The sequence below is a fragment of the Schistocerca nitens genome, chromosome 6 (assembly GCF_023898315.1).
Source record: "Schistocerca nitens isolate TAMUIC-IGC-003100 chromosome 6, iqSchNite1.1, whole genome shotgun sequence".
Classification (NCBI taxonomy): domain Eukaryota; kingdom Metazoa; phylum Arthropoda; class Insecta; order Orthoptera; family Acrididae; genus Schistocerca; species Schistocerca nitens.
In genome coordinates this window covers 366,208,604-366,223,401 of record NC_064619.1, presented here as the reverse complement: position 1 = coordinate 366,223,401, position 14,798 = coordinate 366,208,604, and the positions used below count along the sequence as shown (strand labels likewise).

The 14,798-nt window shown below is 38.8% G+C and overlaps 1 protein-coding gene across 1 annotated transcript in view; it reads left to right on the top strand.

Moving 5' to 3' along the window:
- Positions 1–14,798, top strand: part of LOC126263364 (dynein axonemal heavy chain 10) — a 1,742,213-nt gene that overhangs the window by 1,592,253 nt on the left and 135,162 nt on the right. Inside the window, exon 73 of the mRNA XM_049960456.1 lies at positions 3,517–3,678. Coding sequence (XP_049816413.1) covers positions 3,517–3,678 — 162 coding nt within the window. The remainder of the gene's footprint in view (positions 1–3,516; positions 3,679–14,798) is intronic.

The following is a 14,798-nucleotide window of genomic DNA, read 5'->3' as shown; positions in this document are numbered from 1 at the left end:
TCATCTTCATCTCATTGTTGATAATTGCTGTCCTCACTCATCAGTATTAATACAATATACAATGAACAGTCTCAAAATATTTTCTTTTAAAAGTTTTAAGTGAGGTAGGATAGACTTCATCTTCATCTTGTTACAGTATACAATGAAATATATCCTTTGACAGAGAGACTAAGCTATACATTTTCTTTAGATAACTTAAGAAGTAATGGTAACAACTCCCTGACCAGCAGAGACACCCAGTCATCAAATGGCACATAAACAAGACTGAGAGCTTTACTAACTGTCAGATGAGTACTTCTTGAGAGCTTTAAGGCAGGCTGTTCCAGCTCATGTGCCCGCTTGGAGGTTCCGAAACAGACATCGGCAAAGGTGGACAGGGGTGGCCTACACTACCTGCCCATGCCTGCAGGCATGCCCCCCTCCCCCCTCTCCCACCACACACACACCTGCATGACTACATTGTCTCAATTTATTACATTGCAGTGGCGCTGCAGCTCAATTGAGGTGACTGGTTGTGTTGGATATAGAGAACAATAGGTGATGGGAGAAAGTACTGCATAGTGAGAGGAACAACTGGGGAATTTTGATTGATGGCTACCAATGCATGGGAAGGTATATGGCACCGATGAGCTCCTTCTGGCCACAGGTAGTTGGAGTTATGTATGGCACACAGTGACATGGAGCAGTGGATTGGGAGGGGGAGACTGAGCAGGGGAAGAGGGTGACTGTGAGGAACAGGGTTTAAGTGCAGGTTGGTTGTAATGAAGGCTGTGGACTCCATTTTAGGGTATATTTACGACTTGTAAAATTTTGTTATATTTCTATGAATTTTTATGTAGTATTGTGTAAATTTAGAGGAGTTCACATGTTCTCACAGTATACTTGAGGGCACAAACTGAAATAGTACACAGAATTTGTCATTTTCATATTACCATTATGAGATTATATAAGTGAACTTCCTTGAGTTTTAAAACATGTTTCATTCATATTATATCGGACTCAGCATTTTATGAGATTTGAAAGAATTCAGCAGTATTATTTGCATTTATTGTAATCTATCACCTTCCTCTCTAAAGATTAGTTAGCATGGCATTAATTACACTAAGGAGACAAAAGTCATATCACATCAGAGCTCCCTTTGCCCAGGATAGTGCAGCAATTCAATGTGGCATGGTCTCAACAAGTCCGCTGCAGATATATTGAGCCATGCTGCATCAATAGCCAGCCACTATAGCAGAAGTGTTGCTGGTGCAAAATTTTGTGCGCAAACTGATCTCTCGATTATGTCCCATAAATGTTCAGTAGGCTTCATGTTGGGTGGCCAAATCATTCACTCAAATGGCCCAGAATGTTCTTCAAACCAATTGCAAATGATTGTGGCCTGGTGTCATGGCACATTGTTATCCATGAAAATTCCATTACTGTTCTGGAACATGAAGTCCATGAATGGCTGCAGATTGTTTCCAAGTAGCCAAACATAACCATATCCAGTCAATGATCAGTTCAGTTAGACCAGAGGACCCAGTCAATCTGACATAAACCACAGAGCCCACACCATCAGGGAGCCACTATCAGCTTGCACAGTGCCATGTGGAAAACTAGGGTCCACGGCTTTGTGGGGTTTGCACCACACTCGAACCTTACCATAAGCTCTTATCAACTGAAGTTGGGGCTCATCTGACCAGGCCACAGTTTTATAGTTTTCTAAGGTTCAACTGATATGGCCACAAGCTAAGGAGAGGTGCTGCAGGTGATGATGTGCTGTTAACAAAGGAACTTGCATTGGTCTTCTGCTGCCACAGCCCATTGATGCCAAATTTAGCTGCAGTATCTCAACAGACATGTTCATCACACGTCCCACATTGATTTCTGTGGCTATTTCATGCAGTATTGCTTGACTGTTAGTAATAACAACTCTTTGCAGATGCTGCTGCTTTTGGTCACTAAGTGAAGACCGTTGTGAGAGGTAATGCCTGAAATTTGGTATTCTCAGCACACTCTTGTTGCTGTGCAGCTCAGAATATTGAATTCTCTAACGACTTCCAAAATGCAATGTCCCATGTCTCTAGCTACAACTACTGTTCTGTGTTGAAAGTCTGTTTTACATCACCCAACCATAATCACATTGGAAACATTTTCACATTAATCACCTGAGTATAAATGACAGCTCTGCCATTGCACTGCCATTTTATATCTTGTTTACATGATACTACGACCATCTGCATACGTGCATGTTGCTAGGCCATGAATTTTGTCACCACAGTGTATTGTAATCTGTTTCTAGAGAAACCTCCAAAATATGAATACTAAAGAAAATAAAATACATGTGCATTACCCTTGTTTGTATCTGTTTGTCATTCCTGTTAGCTATTCTCTGTGAGGTTCTCCTGCTTCCCCCACCCCTCCCCCAACCCCCCACTCTCACCAGAAAGATGGAAACAAAGGCACACAATAAGAGTATAAAGACAGTTCCTTGCTTATACTTTTTGTTCATAATATCACTTACGAGGTGTGGCTAGAAAAAAACTGGACTAGTACTGGTGAAACAATAAAACGAATGCAATAAGGCTGAAAGTCGCGTGGCCTGTCACGTGACTCTCGCTCCACCTACTGCTCGAGTTTCATCTGCCTCCTGCACTCAGTCTGCCCGTGGCGTCTGTTTTAAGTAGTTGACGTTTTGTCTGTGCGTCGGAAAATGTTAAGTGTACAGAAAGAACAGTGTGTTAACATCAAATTTTGTTTCAAACTAGGAAAATCTGCAAGTGAAACGTTTGTAATGTTACAACAAGTGTACAGCGATGATTGTTTATCGCGAACACAAGTTTTTGAGTGGTTTAAACGATTTAAAGATGGCTGCGAAGACACCAGTGATGACACTCACACTGGCAGACCATTGTCAGCAAAAACTGATGCAAACATTGAAAAAATCGGTAAACTCGTTTGACAAGATCGCCGTTTAACAATCAGAGCAGTGTCTGAGTTAACAGGAGTTGACAAGGAAAGTGTCGAACAAGTTTACCGATTTTTTCAATGTTTGCATCAGTTTTTTCTGACAATGGTCTGCCAGTGCGAGTGTCATCACTGGTGTCTTCGCGGCCATCTTTAAATCGTTTAAACCACTCAAACACTTGTGTTCGCGATAAACAATCATCGCCGTACACTTGTTGTAACATTACAAACGTTTCACTTGCAGATTTTCCTAGTTTGAAACAAAATTTGATGTTAACACACTGTTCTTTCTGTACACTCAACATTTTCCGACGCACAGACAAAACTTCAACTACTTAAAACAGACGCCACGGGCAGACTGAGTGCAGGAGGCAGATGAAACTCGAGCAGTAGGTGGAGCGAGAGTCACGTGACAGGCCACGCGACTTTCAGCCTTATTGCATTCGTTTTATTGTTTCACCAGTACTAGTCCGGTTTTTTTCTAGCCACACCTCGTATACTCTCATTATTTATCTACACACAAACAAAAATTAACCTTGGGTATTAATGTCTTACTTCTATTTTCAGGAAAGGCGAAAGTATGACAAAATTGGCTGGAATATTAGTTATGATTTCAATGAATCAGACTTCAATGTGTGTATGCAAATTCTTGATACGTATCTAACAAAGACATTAGTCACCAAAGACACCAGAATTCCATGGAGAAGTTTGAAGTACTTAGTGGGAGAGGCAAGTACTTACAAATATTTTGACACTGCTTCTCTGAATTTATATTGTATAATTTTCTCATAAAAACATCATTTTTATTATCTATGAATACCTACCATTGAACTAACATCACAGCAAGGTTTAGAAAAGTTAACAATTTACTACTTTTTACATAACTGGTTATATCATGATAAGTAAAAAAATTGTAAAAATGGAACGAATGATCAATTAAAATGGAATTTCATATGTGGGAGATATGGAATGTTAGAAACAACAGAAGGAATAAATTACTTCACTTAATTCAATTCATCAAAACAGCTGATAATGTAAATCATTGTATAATTAAACATATTAATAGTTATATTAACATAAGGGAAATTTTCTAACTTAGCGCGACTATATGCAACACATCATTTATGTATGTCATTGTCTTCTCTCTCTCTCTCTCTCTCTCTCTCTCTCTCTCTCTCTCTCTCTCTCTCTCTCTCTCTCTCTCGCACTCCAGACGTGTTTCTAAATAAAATTATATAGGGACACCATTAAAAATTTATGCCCTAATGCATTCAGAACACAGAAAATAACAACTGCAGAACCTCACTTGCATCTAGCTGCATTGCTAACAGTTTGCAGTACCATAAACTAAGGTTAAAGAATGAAGAAAGTATTAGGTTCTATGAGAACAGGTCACCAATAAAAATCCTTAAAACATAATTTAGGGCTTATGAGTGACTTCCTTCATAAGAATGACTCAGTACATATGTATAAATATTAACTCTGCCATCGCGCTTTAATTCCTCAACATCCTGTCACTATAAAAGAAAGAGGAGGGAGAGAGCAAATCCCTACCCTTCTTTTGTTGGATCTCATGGCATATAATCCAGACAGAAATACTGTATCTCAAAATAGGAAACCTATTGATTTATTTGCACACATTTATCAGATCATTTTACAGGATTTCCTACATACTTTGCAAGTACAGTGTTGAAATATTTTAAGATATGTAATCATTATTATAACAATATCAAAAAGTGAAATAACAGTAAACACAAAAATACATAGTAAACTTATTTATAACATGTGAACTGCAATACAAAAGCAATCTTTGAACTGCTTATATTATTTGTCTTGAAAATGACACACCCAATGAATGTAAAATGTGATATAGAATGCACTCTAATATAAAATACCACTTTCATTGTTATAAAATACCACTTTGCACATTTGCCTGAAGAAGAAAAGATATAATTACCATATGCCTGAAGAACAAGTACATCCATATTATTATTATTATTATTATTATTCACGTTTGGGCCCTACTGGACCACGCGAAGTACAATCACGGGGCATTCAGTTATTTTCTTTTAGACTTTCTCTCTGCCCAAATTGTTTTCATTCTCTCGGAATGAGCTCTTTTCCTTTCATCAGACCATGTGGTTCCAGTTTTCTTTGGTTTTTCAGCTTGACCAACTACCCAGTCATGAATTTTTTGCCTAAATAATTTTCTGTCTTGAATTTCATCTTGTTTTATATCTGCCTCTTTCATGTCCTCTTTTATAGCAGCAATCCATTTTATTGTCTCAAATTTAGCTTTACTTCGATTTTCGTAGAATTCCACTACTTGTTTAGTTAGTCTGGTAGCATCCATTCTTTTAATATGCCCATAAAATTTTAATCTGCGTTTTTTCATATCTGAATATATGCTGGTGTATTGTTGAATTTCACTATTTGCTCTTAGCCTGTATGTTCCTTCTTCAGTATATTTTGGACCTAGAATTTTTCTGATTACTTTTCTTTCTCTTTTTTGGATTTCTTGAATGTCCTTTTTTCTGTTTAAAATTAGCGTTTCAGCCCCATAAAGGCACTCTGGTTTTATGACTGTGTTGTAATGTCTCAATTTAGAGTACCTCGAGAGACATTTTTTGTTGTAGATATCTTTTGTAAGTCTAAAAGCTGTCTCCATCTTTTGACAACGAATTTCATTTCCAATTTTTTCTAGACCAGTCTCTGAGATTGTTTCACCTAAATATTTGAATTGTGAGACTCTTTTGATTTTTCCATACTTAGTTTCCAAAAGTTTGGGTGCCAGTTTGTTGCTAGTCATATACTGTGTTTTTTCAAATGAGATTTGGAGACCTACTCTTTCTGCTGTTTCTTTAAGGATTTCTATTTGTTTCTGAGCAATTTGGATGTCCTGCGTTAGAATAACCAAGTCGTCTGCAAAGGCCAAACAGTCTATTCTAATATTTGTTCGTCCTAATTTCACTGGTTGGTCAATTTTGAACTCCAATTTTCGTTCGCGACACTCTTGTATTACTTTTTCTAGAACGGAGTTAAATAGCAATGGAGAGAGTCCATCACCTTGCCTCACGCCTGTTTTTATTTCAAAGGATTCTGAAATTTCTCCTCTGAACTTTACTTTTGATTTTGTACCAGTTAGCGTATCTCTGATAATTGCCGTGGTTTTAGGATCCAGGCCTTGTTCTTTCACAATTTGGAAAAGAGATTCACGATCCACTGAGTCATAAGCCTTTCTAAAATCTACAAAGGTACAAACTAGTTTTTTATTGTAAATTTTTTGATGTCTGAGAATTAGTTTGAGGACTAAAATCTGTTCTGGGCAAGATCTATTTGGCCTGAAACCTGCTTGATATTCGCCAATTTTCCATTCAAGTTGCTGTTGTGTTCGGTTCAGAAGACATTGAGAGAGGATTTTGTATGTGACTGGAAGAAGAGAAATTCCTCTGTAATTATTAACATCAGTTTTGTCTCCCTTCTTATGAAGTGGGTGAATCAAGGCGGTTTTCCATTCATCAGGAATTTTTTCAGTTTGCCAAATGTTTTGCATGATTAAAGTAATTTCTTTAACGGTTTTTGGACCAGCTGCCTTTAAAAGTTCTGCAACAATTCCATCTTCACCAGATGCTTTGTTGTTTTTCAACCTATGAATTTCTTTAATGATTTCCTCTTCATTTGGTGCAAGTAAAACTGGATTGCATTGTTGGGGAATTTTTGGTGGAAATCTTTCTGTGGGCTCGGGGCAATTTAGAAGATTCTTAAAATATTTAGAAAGTTCTTTGCAATTTTCTTGGTTGTTAAGAGCCAACTGTCCATTTTCCTTCTTGAAGCAAAGATTCTGGGGTTGGTACCCCTTTATTTTGGTTTTAAAAGTTTTATAAAAATTTCTGGTATTGTATTACTGAAAATCTTCTTCAATTTCTAAGAGTTGACTATTCTCATATTGTCTTTTTGTTTGTCTAATTAGTTTTGAAGTGTCTTTTCTAGTTGCCATGAATGTATCATATGTGTCTTCTGTCTTGTTGCTATTCCATGCTTTAAATGCCTCTTGTCTGGCTTTGATTGCATGATCACAGTTTTCATTCCACCAAGCATGTTTCTTGTGTTTTCGTAAAGGAATTTGATCTTGAGCTGTTTTGATAATCTTGTGTTTGAGTTGTTCCCAATTTTGTGCACTTGTTTTGTCAAATTCGTCTGCTAATAATGATGGTTGGATTTTACTGGTGTCAAATTTGGGGATTAATGGTGTCCTTTTGTTGAAATTTTGGGGTTTTAGCTTTAGTTTCACACGGGTTAAGTAATGGTCTGAGTCAATATTGGCGCCTTTACGAACTTGAACATTTAAAATTTCTTTGTGACATGGATACGAGATTGCAATATGGTCAATTTGGAATTCACCTATGTCCTTGTTAGGTGATCGCCATGTCTTTTGTTTTGAAGGTTTTTTCTTAAAATGACTTGACATAATTTTGAGATTGAAATTTCTGCAAAATTCTACCAGCCTCTTTCCATTTTGATTGGTCCATTTATGTGCAGGGAATTCACCGACCGTTTTTCTAAATTTTCTCTCTTTCCCTAACTGTGCATTAAAATCACCCATTAAAATCTTTACATAATTTTGAGGAATTTTGGAGACTGTATTCTCTAACACTTCCCATGACTTATTTACTTTTTCTGGATTTGTTTTATTCTCCTGGTTGATAGGCATGTGTGCGTTAATTAAACAGTACATTTTATTTGCACATTTCATGGAAATTGTCATTAGTCTGTTGTTTACTGGATTTACTTCGATTACGGAGCCAAGAATGTCTTGCAAAATTGCGAATGCAACACCCAGATGCGGAGTGTTTTTAAGAATTCTTTTGTCTGTTTTACTTTTAAACAATCGGTAGTTTCCAAAATCCATGGTATTCTCATCAGGCAACCTTGTTTCTTGTAGGGCTAAAATTTTGATATTTTGTTCTTTTAGTGTGTCTCCTAATTTATAGAGTTTTCCTGGTGTCAAGAGAGAGTTAATATTGATAGTGCCAAAAAATGTTTCGACCTTGGGCATGAGTCGGTCAAAAGACTTCGATTTCCTCTGGTTTGGGATATAGCGTTTCAGCCTAGTCTCCCCAGAATCCGATAGACTAGTTGCGCCACTGATTGCGGAGGATTTGTTACCACCTGGGGTAATTTTGTAATTACTAAAACGCTCCATAATAGTACTTAGAATCAAAGGGTTGAGCTCAGAAAAGCTCAGTGGTTAAGACTGGAGTGGTTAGTTCCAGAATTTGTATTATGTCCGCACCTCTGGTGAACAGACGCCGACCACAGTGCCGCTTGTTACAAGTCAGACGCAAGGTGGATTTATTGTATTATGTGCCTCTTCCGCTAGTTCCACCGTACCGAGATTCGTTCTCTCCGCCTTCACTACCGTTGAGGTCTTCGCTGTAACCCTAGCAAGGGGCCCTGACAGAGTACTATCACCCGGGCCAGGTGAACTCTGGTTTTTTAAACGAGGTTGTTACTCCTCCCCCTCCTCCTTCCTCATCACTTGCATTTTAAACATGTGAAAACACTGTACCAAAATGTGTGATTATGTACCATACAACTCATATGTAGTAACATTAATAATAATAATAATAATAATATTAAAAACAATGCTTTATTCTACATCAAACAATGGAATACCTGGTATGGACAACAATATGAATAGTAATGAAAGTAATCAAGGTTTGAAAGTTTAATGTGGGTAGACAAAAAAATCTACTCACCAAGCGGTGGCAGCAGGAAACACATAAAAGATGTGGAAATGTGCAAGCTTTTGGAGCCAGCGACTCCTTCTTCTGACAGAAGGGGTGAAGGGAAAGGAAGAGAGATAAAGGAAAATGACTAGAGAGATTAAGGAAATGGGAAGACGTATGAAAAAGTCACCCAGAACCTTGGGTCAGTGGAGACTTACTGGAGAAGATGGGAAGGAAAATCTGATTGTTGGTAAATGCACTGGATGAAATTTGAAAACCTGAAAGCTTAAGGGGGCAGGACATCAAACAGGCTGACTTGGAGTGGGAGAGGCATCACAGGACATTTTAATTTCCACTGTCTATACTTTTACAAAAAAATTCATGAAACTTGTCAGCATGACCAGGATGGATTCAGGATTCACACTCAAAGCAGTGGAAGTTCAAAAACATAACAATGTAATTTCTTTTTACATGTGAAATTTCATGATTTTTTTCACTTACTGTTGGCTGCATTTGTTGCTATAGGTACACTTTGCTTAATAAGTAAGAGAGATTCTTCAATGAATTTTGCACAGCATAAAAATCATATTTACAGGAGTATGAAACTCTAGAATTTTCCAAATCTATTAAAACTGAGGTAAAAATTGAGATAATTAACTATAAAATTTGAGTTTTTTCTAAACATGAAGTAACAGCTCGTTCATTTTTTTATAAATTAAATAAATTCTAGGGTTTCATACACCTGTAAGTATGGTTTGTGTGCTGTGCAAAATTCATCAAAGAATCTCTCTTACTTATGAAGAAAAGTGAACCTATATCAACAACTGCATCCAATAGCAAGTGAAAAAAATGATGAAATTTCACATGTAAAAAAAAAATTATTTTCTTATGTTTCGAACTTCCACTGGTATGAGTGTGAATCCTGAAACCTTCCTGATCAAGCTGACAAAATTTTATGAATTTATTTGTTAAAGTATAGGCAGTGGAAATTAAAATGTCCTGTGGTGCCTCTCCTGCTCCAAGTTGGCCTGTTTGACGTCCTAGGCCCCTTAAAGGTAGAAGATAGTGTGATAAGCAACACAGAGATTACTGAAAAGACAGTGTGAAATTACTGATAAGAATGGAAAGCTAAGTGCATTATACGTGGTAGAAGGGTGGGAGGTAATGAGAGGATGGAAAATAAGCAGTGAAATTGAAAAATAAAGGGAGTAATGGAAAGGAATAGTTACTGAAAAGAAACACTGAGGCCACAGAAATTAATGAAAGTTTAGGACAGGTGAGTGACAAGAACCAAGCACATGTAATGCCAGCCCCAGCTGCAAAGTTCTGAAAAACTGGTGTCAGGAGGGAGAATCCAAATAGCATGTCTGGTTGCACCGAGGCCATGACCGACATGTTGTTGACTGTTCTTTGCAACAGGACTTTGTGTGTTGCCAGTACACACCCTCTGTCTGTATCCATTCATCCTTATTGATAGCGTGGTGGTAGTCATACCAATGCTGAAGACCAACCATTGTTTACATGACATGTAGTACACAGAACATGTCATTCCACATGTGGCTCTCCCTTTGATAGTATTATGTTTCCTTGCCAGTTACGGGGTTGGTGTAGCTGGTGGCAGAAGGGTACATTGGGCAAATCATATAGTGGTAATGGTCACAGGGGTAGGAATCATAGGTTAGGGAAACAGGTGCAGAAGGAGCTTAGGGTCTGACCAAGGTATTGTGGAGACTAAGGTGGAGGGGGTGACAGCTCAGAGCTGTTCGGTGTGTGTGTGGAGGGGGGGGGGGGGGGTGAGCAAAATAATCCACAGAGCGGACCTCATTGAATAGTCAAAGTAGCTAGTTAATACATTCGGGAGCATCATCATAGTACTGAATGACAAGAGGTATACTGGATGTACTCTTGTGTTGTTTTTGTGGTAGGATCAGCAGTATCAGGATTTGATGTGATGGCCTGGGAAATCTGATTTTGAATTAGACTGGTGTGATAATTACATATACTTAATGCTGAGGTGAGAGTGATGATGTTTGCTGTGAAGCATACGCATCTGAAGAAATGCATTAACCTTGAATGCCAAAGCTGTGTTCGAGAGGACATTTGACATGGAAAGGATGGCAATAGTCAAAATATAAGTACTGATGATGTTTGTTTGTAAGTTTAACATGAACAGAAGTGTGTAGCTGAGCCATGGTGAGGGTGAGGTCAGCATCAAGGAAAATGGCATTAGATCTGGAACAGATTTGCAAACTTTGACTGAGAGAGCATGTTTAGAGATTCCAGAAATTTCAAAAGGTCAGCCTCATCATCGGCCCATATGACAAAAATATTATCAGTGTACCTAAACAAAACAAGGGATTGAAGGCTAAAGGATCTCAGGAAAGCCTCCTTCAAGCAACCCATCAAAAGTTGGCATAGGTAAGCTTAATGTCAACTGATGGCATCACAAAAAATATCCGGCTAACAGTGACTGAATAAGTTTATTTAGCAAAGATTAATAGCACTTCTGCTCTGACATAGATAAAAGCAAAACATAAAACAAGTCACTTCTTGAAATAAAATAGTAATACTTCTGGTGGCTGAAGGCCGGTTAGATTGTTACTTAGTCTGACTTCTTTAATCACATACTTTATAAAAGACAACGTCCAGTAATGTGCTCATTGTTAAAGTACAAACCGAATTAACAAAGTTTAAGGCCCATAAGGAGTAAAATTGTCTAAGTCCATCTTGTAGGCATTTAAAAGTTAAACAGGAATAAATTAACAAGTCAACAAATCCACCACTCTGACAGAGACTCCATCTTTTTTGGTGAGGAGGCCACAAACCCTCTTAAGTCCAAAAACTGGCAGCTCCTAGGGTTATGAAGTCAGACATGAGCAAGAGTGATGTCATCATGGCAACTCTTGGGAAAGAATCCTGATTGGTAGAATCCTTGCAGAATCAGCACCTGGTCAAAGAAACTCACTCAGAGCTATCTGCTCTGGTCTAGCACAAGAGCTGCCCTAAATACCTCTTGGTACTAGGATACAGTCAGGCCTATTTTTGATCATGTGCCTTGCAGAATATAATAGGGTCATGTGGCCCCTAACCTTCAGCAGTGCTTGGGTTGCCTCCTGGTGGATGGTCTGAACATGGCTGTTTGTTTTGTGGAAAATTATCCCCTTCGTGTTAGGCATCTTTGAATCATTGATGTGATGTTGCTTGCTGACAATGCAGGTGTTAAGGCTTGTTATAGCATCTCTCCACACCTGTGGAGGGGAGGAGATGGCAAAGCTCATCTTGATGTCCCTGAAGGAGGCAGGTTCTGTGCTGGCACCTGGGGCAGTTGTTGGGGAATATGTCAACATCCATTGGTGTGTGAAGCTGTTGAACGCAATTCAAGTGAGCTGGCCCCTGGCAATGGTTGAGATGGCCCAGCAGTGTCTGGGGTGGAGTCAATGGATGGCTGTGTCTCTTGAACAAAAGAAAGTGGTAGTTTCTTGGTGTTAGGAGAAGGACCACACAGATGTTGTAATCGCTCCTGCATCTATATACATTCTCCATAAGCTACCATATGGTTCATGAAGGAGGGTACCAAGTATCACTACTACTCATTTCCTTTGCTGTTCTGCTCACAAATAAAATGAAGGAAAAATGATTGTCTGTATGCCTCAGCATGAGCCCTACTTTCTTATATCTTACCTTCATGGTCCCTACACAAAATGTTTGTTGGCAGCAGTAGAATCAATCTCCAGTCACCTTCAAATGCTGATTTTCTAAATTTTCTCAGTAGTATTGCTTGAAAAGAGTGTCATCTTCCTTCCAGAGATTCCCATTTGAGTTCCTAAAGCATCTCCATAACACTTTCATGGTGTTCCAACATACTGTTGCTGTCTTTAGTCTGAAGATTGGTTTGATGTAGCTCTCCATGCTACTCTACCCCATGCAAGCCTCTTCATCTCTGAATAACTACTGCAACTAACATCCTTCTGAATCTGCTTACAGTACTCATCTCTTGGTCCCCCTCAGAATGTGTGCAATTAACTGATCCCTCCTTCTAGTCACGTTGTGTCACAGATTTCTTTTCTCCCCAGTTCTATTCAGTATTTCCTGATTAGTAACACAGCCTACCCCTCTAATCTTTGGCATTCTTCTGTAGTAGCACATTTCAAAAGCTTCCATTCTCTTCTTGTATAAACTCATTATCACCCATGTTTCACTCCCATACAAGGCTACACTCCATACAAATACTTTCAGAAAAGACTTCATAGCACTTAAATCTCTATTTAAGGTTAACAAATTTATTTTCTTCAGAAACGCTTTTCTTGCCATTGCCAGTCTACATTTTATATCCTCTTTGGCCAATATCAGTTATTTTGTTGGCCAGATAACAAAACTCATCTATTACTTTAAGTGTCTCATTTTCTAATCTAATTTCCTCCGTCACCTGGTTTAATTTGACTACATTCGATTGTCCTTGTTTTGCTTTCTTCTGTAGCAGCACATTTCAAAAGATTCCATTCTCTTTTTATATAAACTCATTATCAGCCATGTTTCACTCCCACATATGGCTACACTCAATACAAATACTTTCAGAAAAGACTTCTTAACACTTAAATCAAAACACTGTGCATACTGTTCAACCACTCTTCCAAGTCCTTTGCTGCCTCTGACAGAATTACAATGTCGTTGGCAAACATCAAAGTTTTTATTTCTTCTCCCTGAACTGTACTTCCTACTCCACATTTTTCTTTTGTTTCCTTTACTGTTTGCTCAAAGTCCAGATTGAATAACATTTGTGATAGGCTACAACCCTGTCTTACCACTTCTCAGTCACTGCTTCCCTTTCACGCCCCTTGACTCTTATAACTGCCATCTGGTTACTGTACAAGTTGTAAATAGCCTTTCACTCCTTGTTACATTTCTCCAGAATTCAAACTGATCTTCCACAAGGTCAGCTTCTACCAATTTTTCCTTTCTTGAACACATCATTAATAAATCTAGCAGCCCACCTCTGGATTCCTTTGGTTTCCATCAATCTGACCTGGTACAGATGCAAACACTTGAGTATTACTTATGAGTAGATCACACTAGCATCCTACATACAGTCTGTTTTACAACTGAACTACACTTTCCTAAAATGCTCCCAATCAACTGAAGTTGACCATTTGCCTCCCCACCAGAGTCCTCACATGCTTATTCCACCTCATATTGCATTGCAGTGCTACACACAGGTATTCAAACAACATGACTGTGGCAAGCAGGACACTGCTGTATCTCAACATTATGGGTTTGTTTTTCCTATAACTCACATTTTTCTACATTTAGAACTAGTTGCCATTCATCACACCAAATAAAATTTTTGTCTAAGTCATCTTGTATCCTCCTACAGTCACTCAACTCTGACACATTACCGTGCACCACTGTTATCATCAGCAAAGCAGATTGATGCCCACCCTGTCTACCAGATCATTTACACTAATCAGCCAGAACATTATGACCACCTACCTAATAGTTGATACGTCCACCTTTGGTGTGGATAACAGTGGCAAATCATCATGGCATGGAAGCAATGAGGGCTTAGTAGGTTGCTGGAGGGGGTTGGCACCACATCTGTACACACAAGTCAACTAATTCCTGTAAATTCCAGGGAGAGGAGGACAATGGTCTCTGACGCTACATTGAGTCACATCCCAGATGTGTCTGGCTGGGATCCGATCTGGTGACATGGGGGCCAGCACATCAATTGAAATGAGCCACTGTGTTCCTCAAACTGCTACATCACACTCGTCATCCTGTGACATGGCGGATTATCTGTTGAGAAATGCCACTGCTACTGGGAAACATGGTCATTATGAAACCAGTGTACAATACTCCTTGGCTATAATGGTGCCTTGCACGAGTTGCACTGGATCCATGTATGCCCACATAGATGTTCCCCAGAGCATAATGGAGCTGCTGTCAGCTCGTCTCCATCCTGTAGTACAGGTGTTAAAGGAGCTATTTGCCTGGAAGGCAATGGATGCACGCCCTTCCATCAGCATGATGAAGAAGGTATCAGGATTCATCATACCATAAAATTCTCTGCCACTGCACCAACATCCAGTGCCAATGGTCACATGCCCATTTGAGTCATAGTTG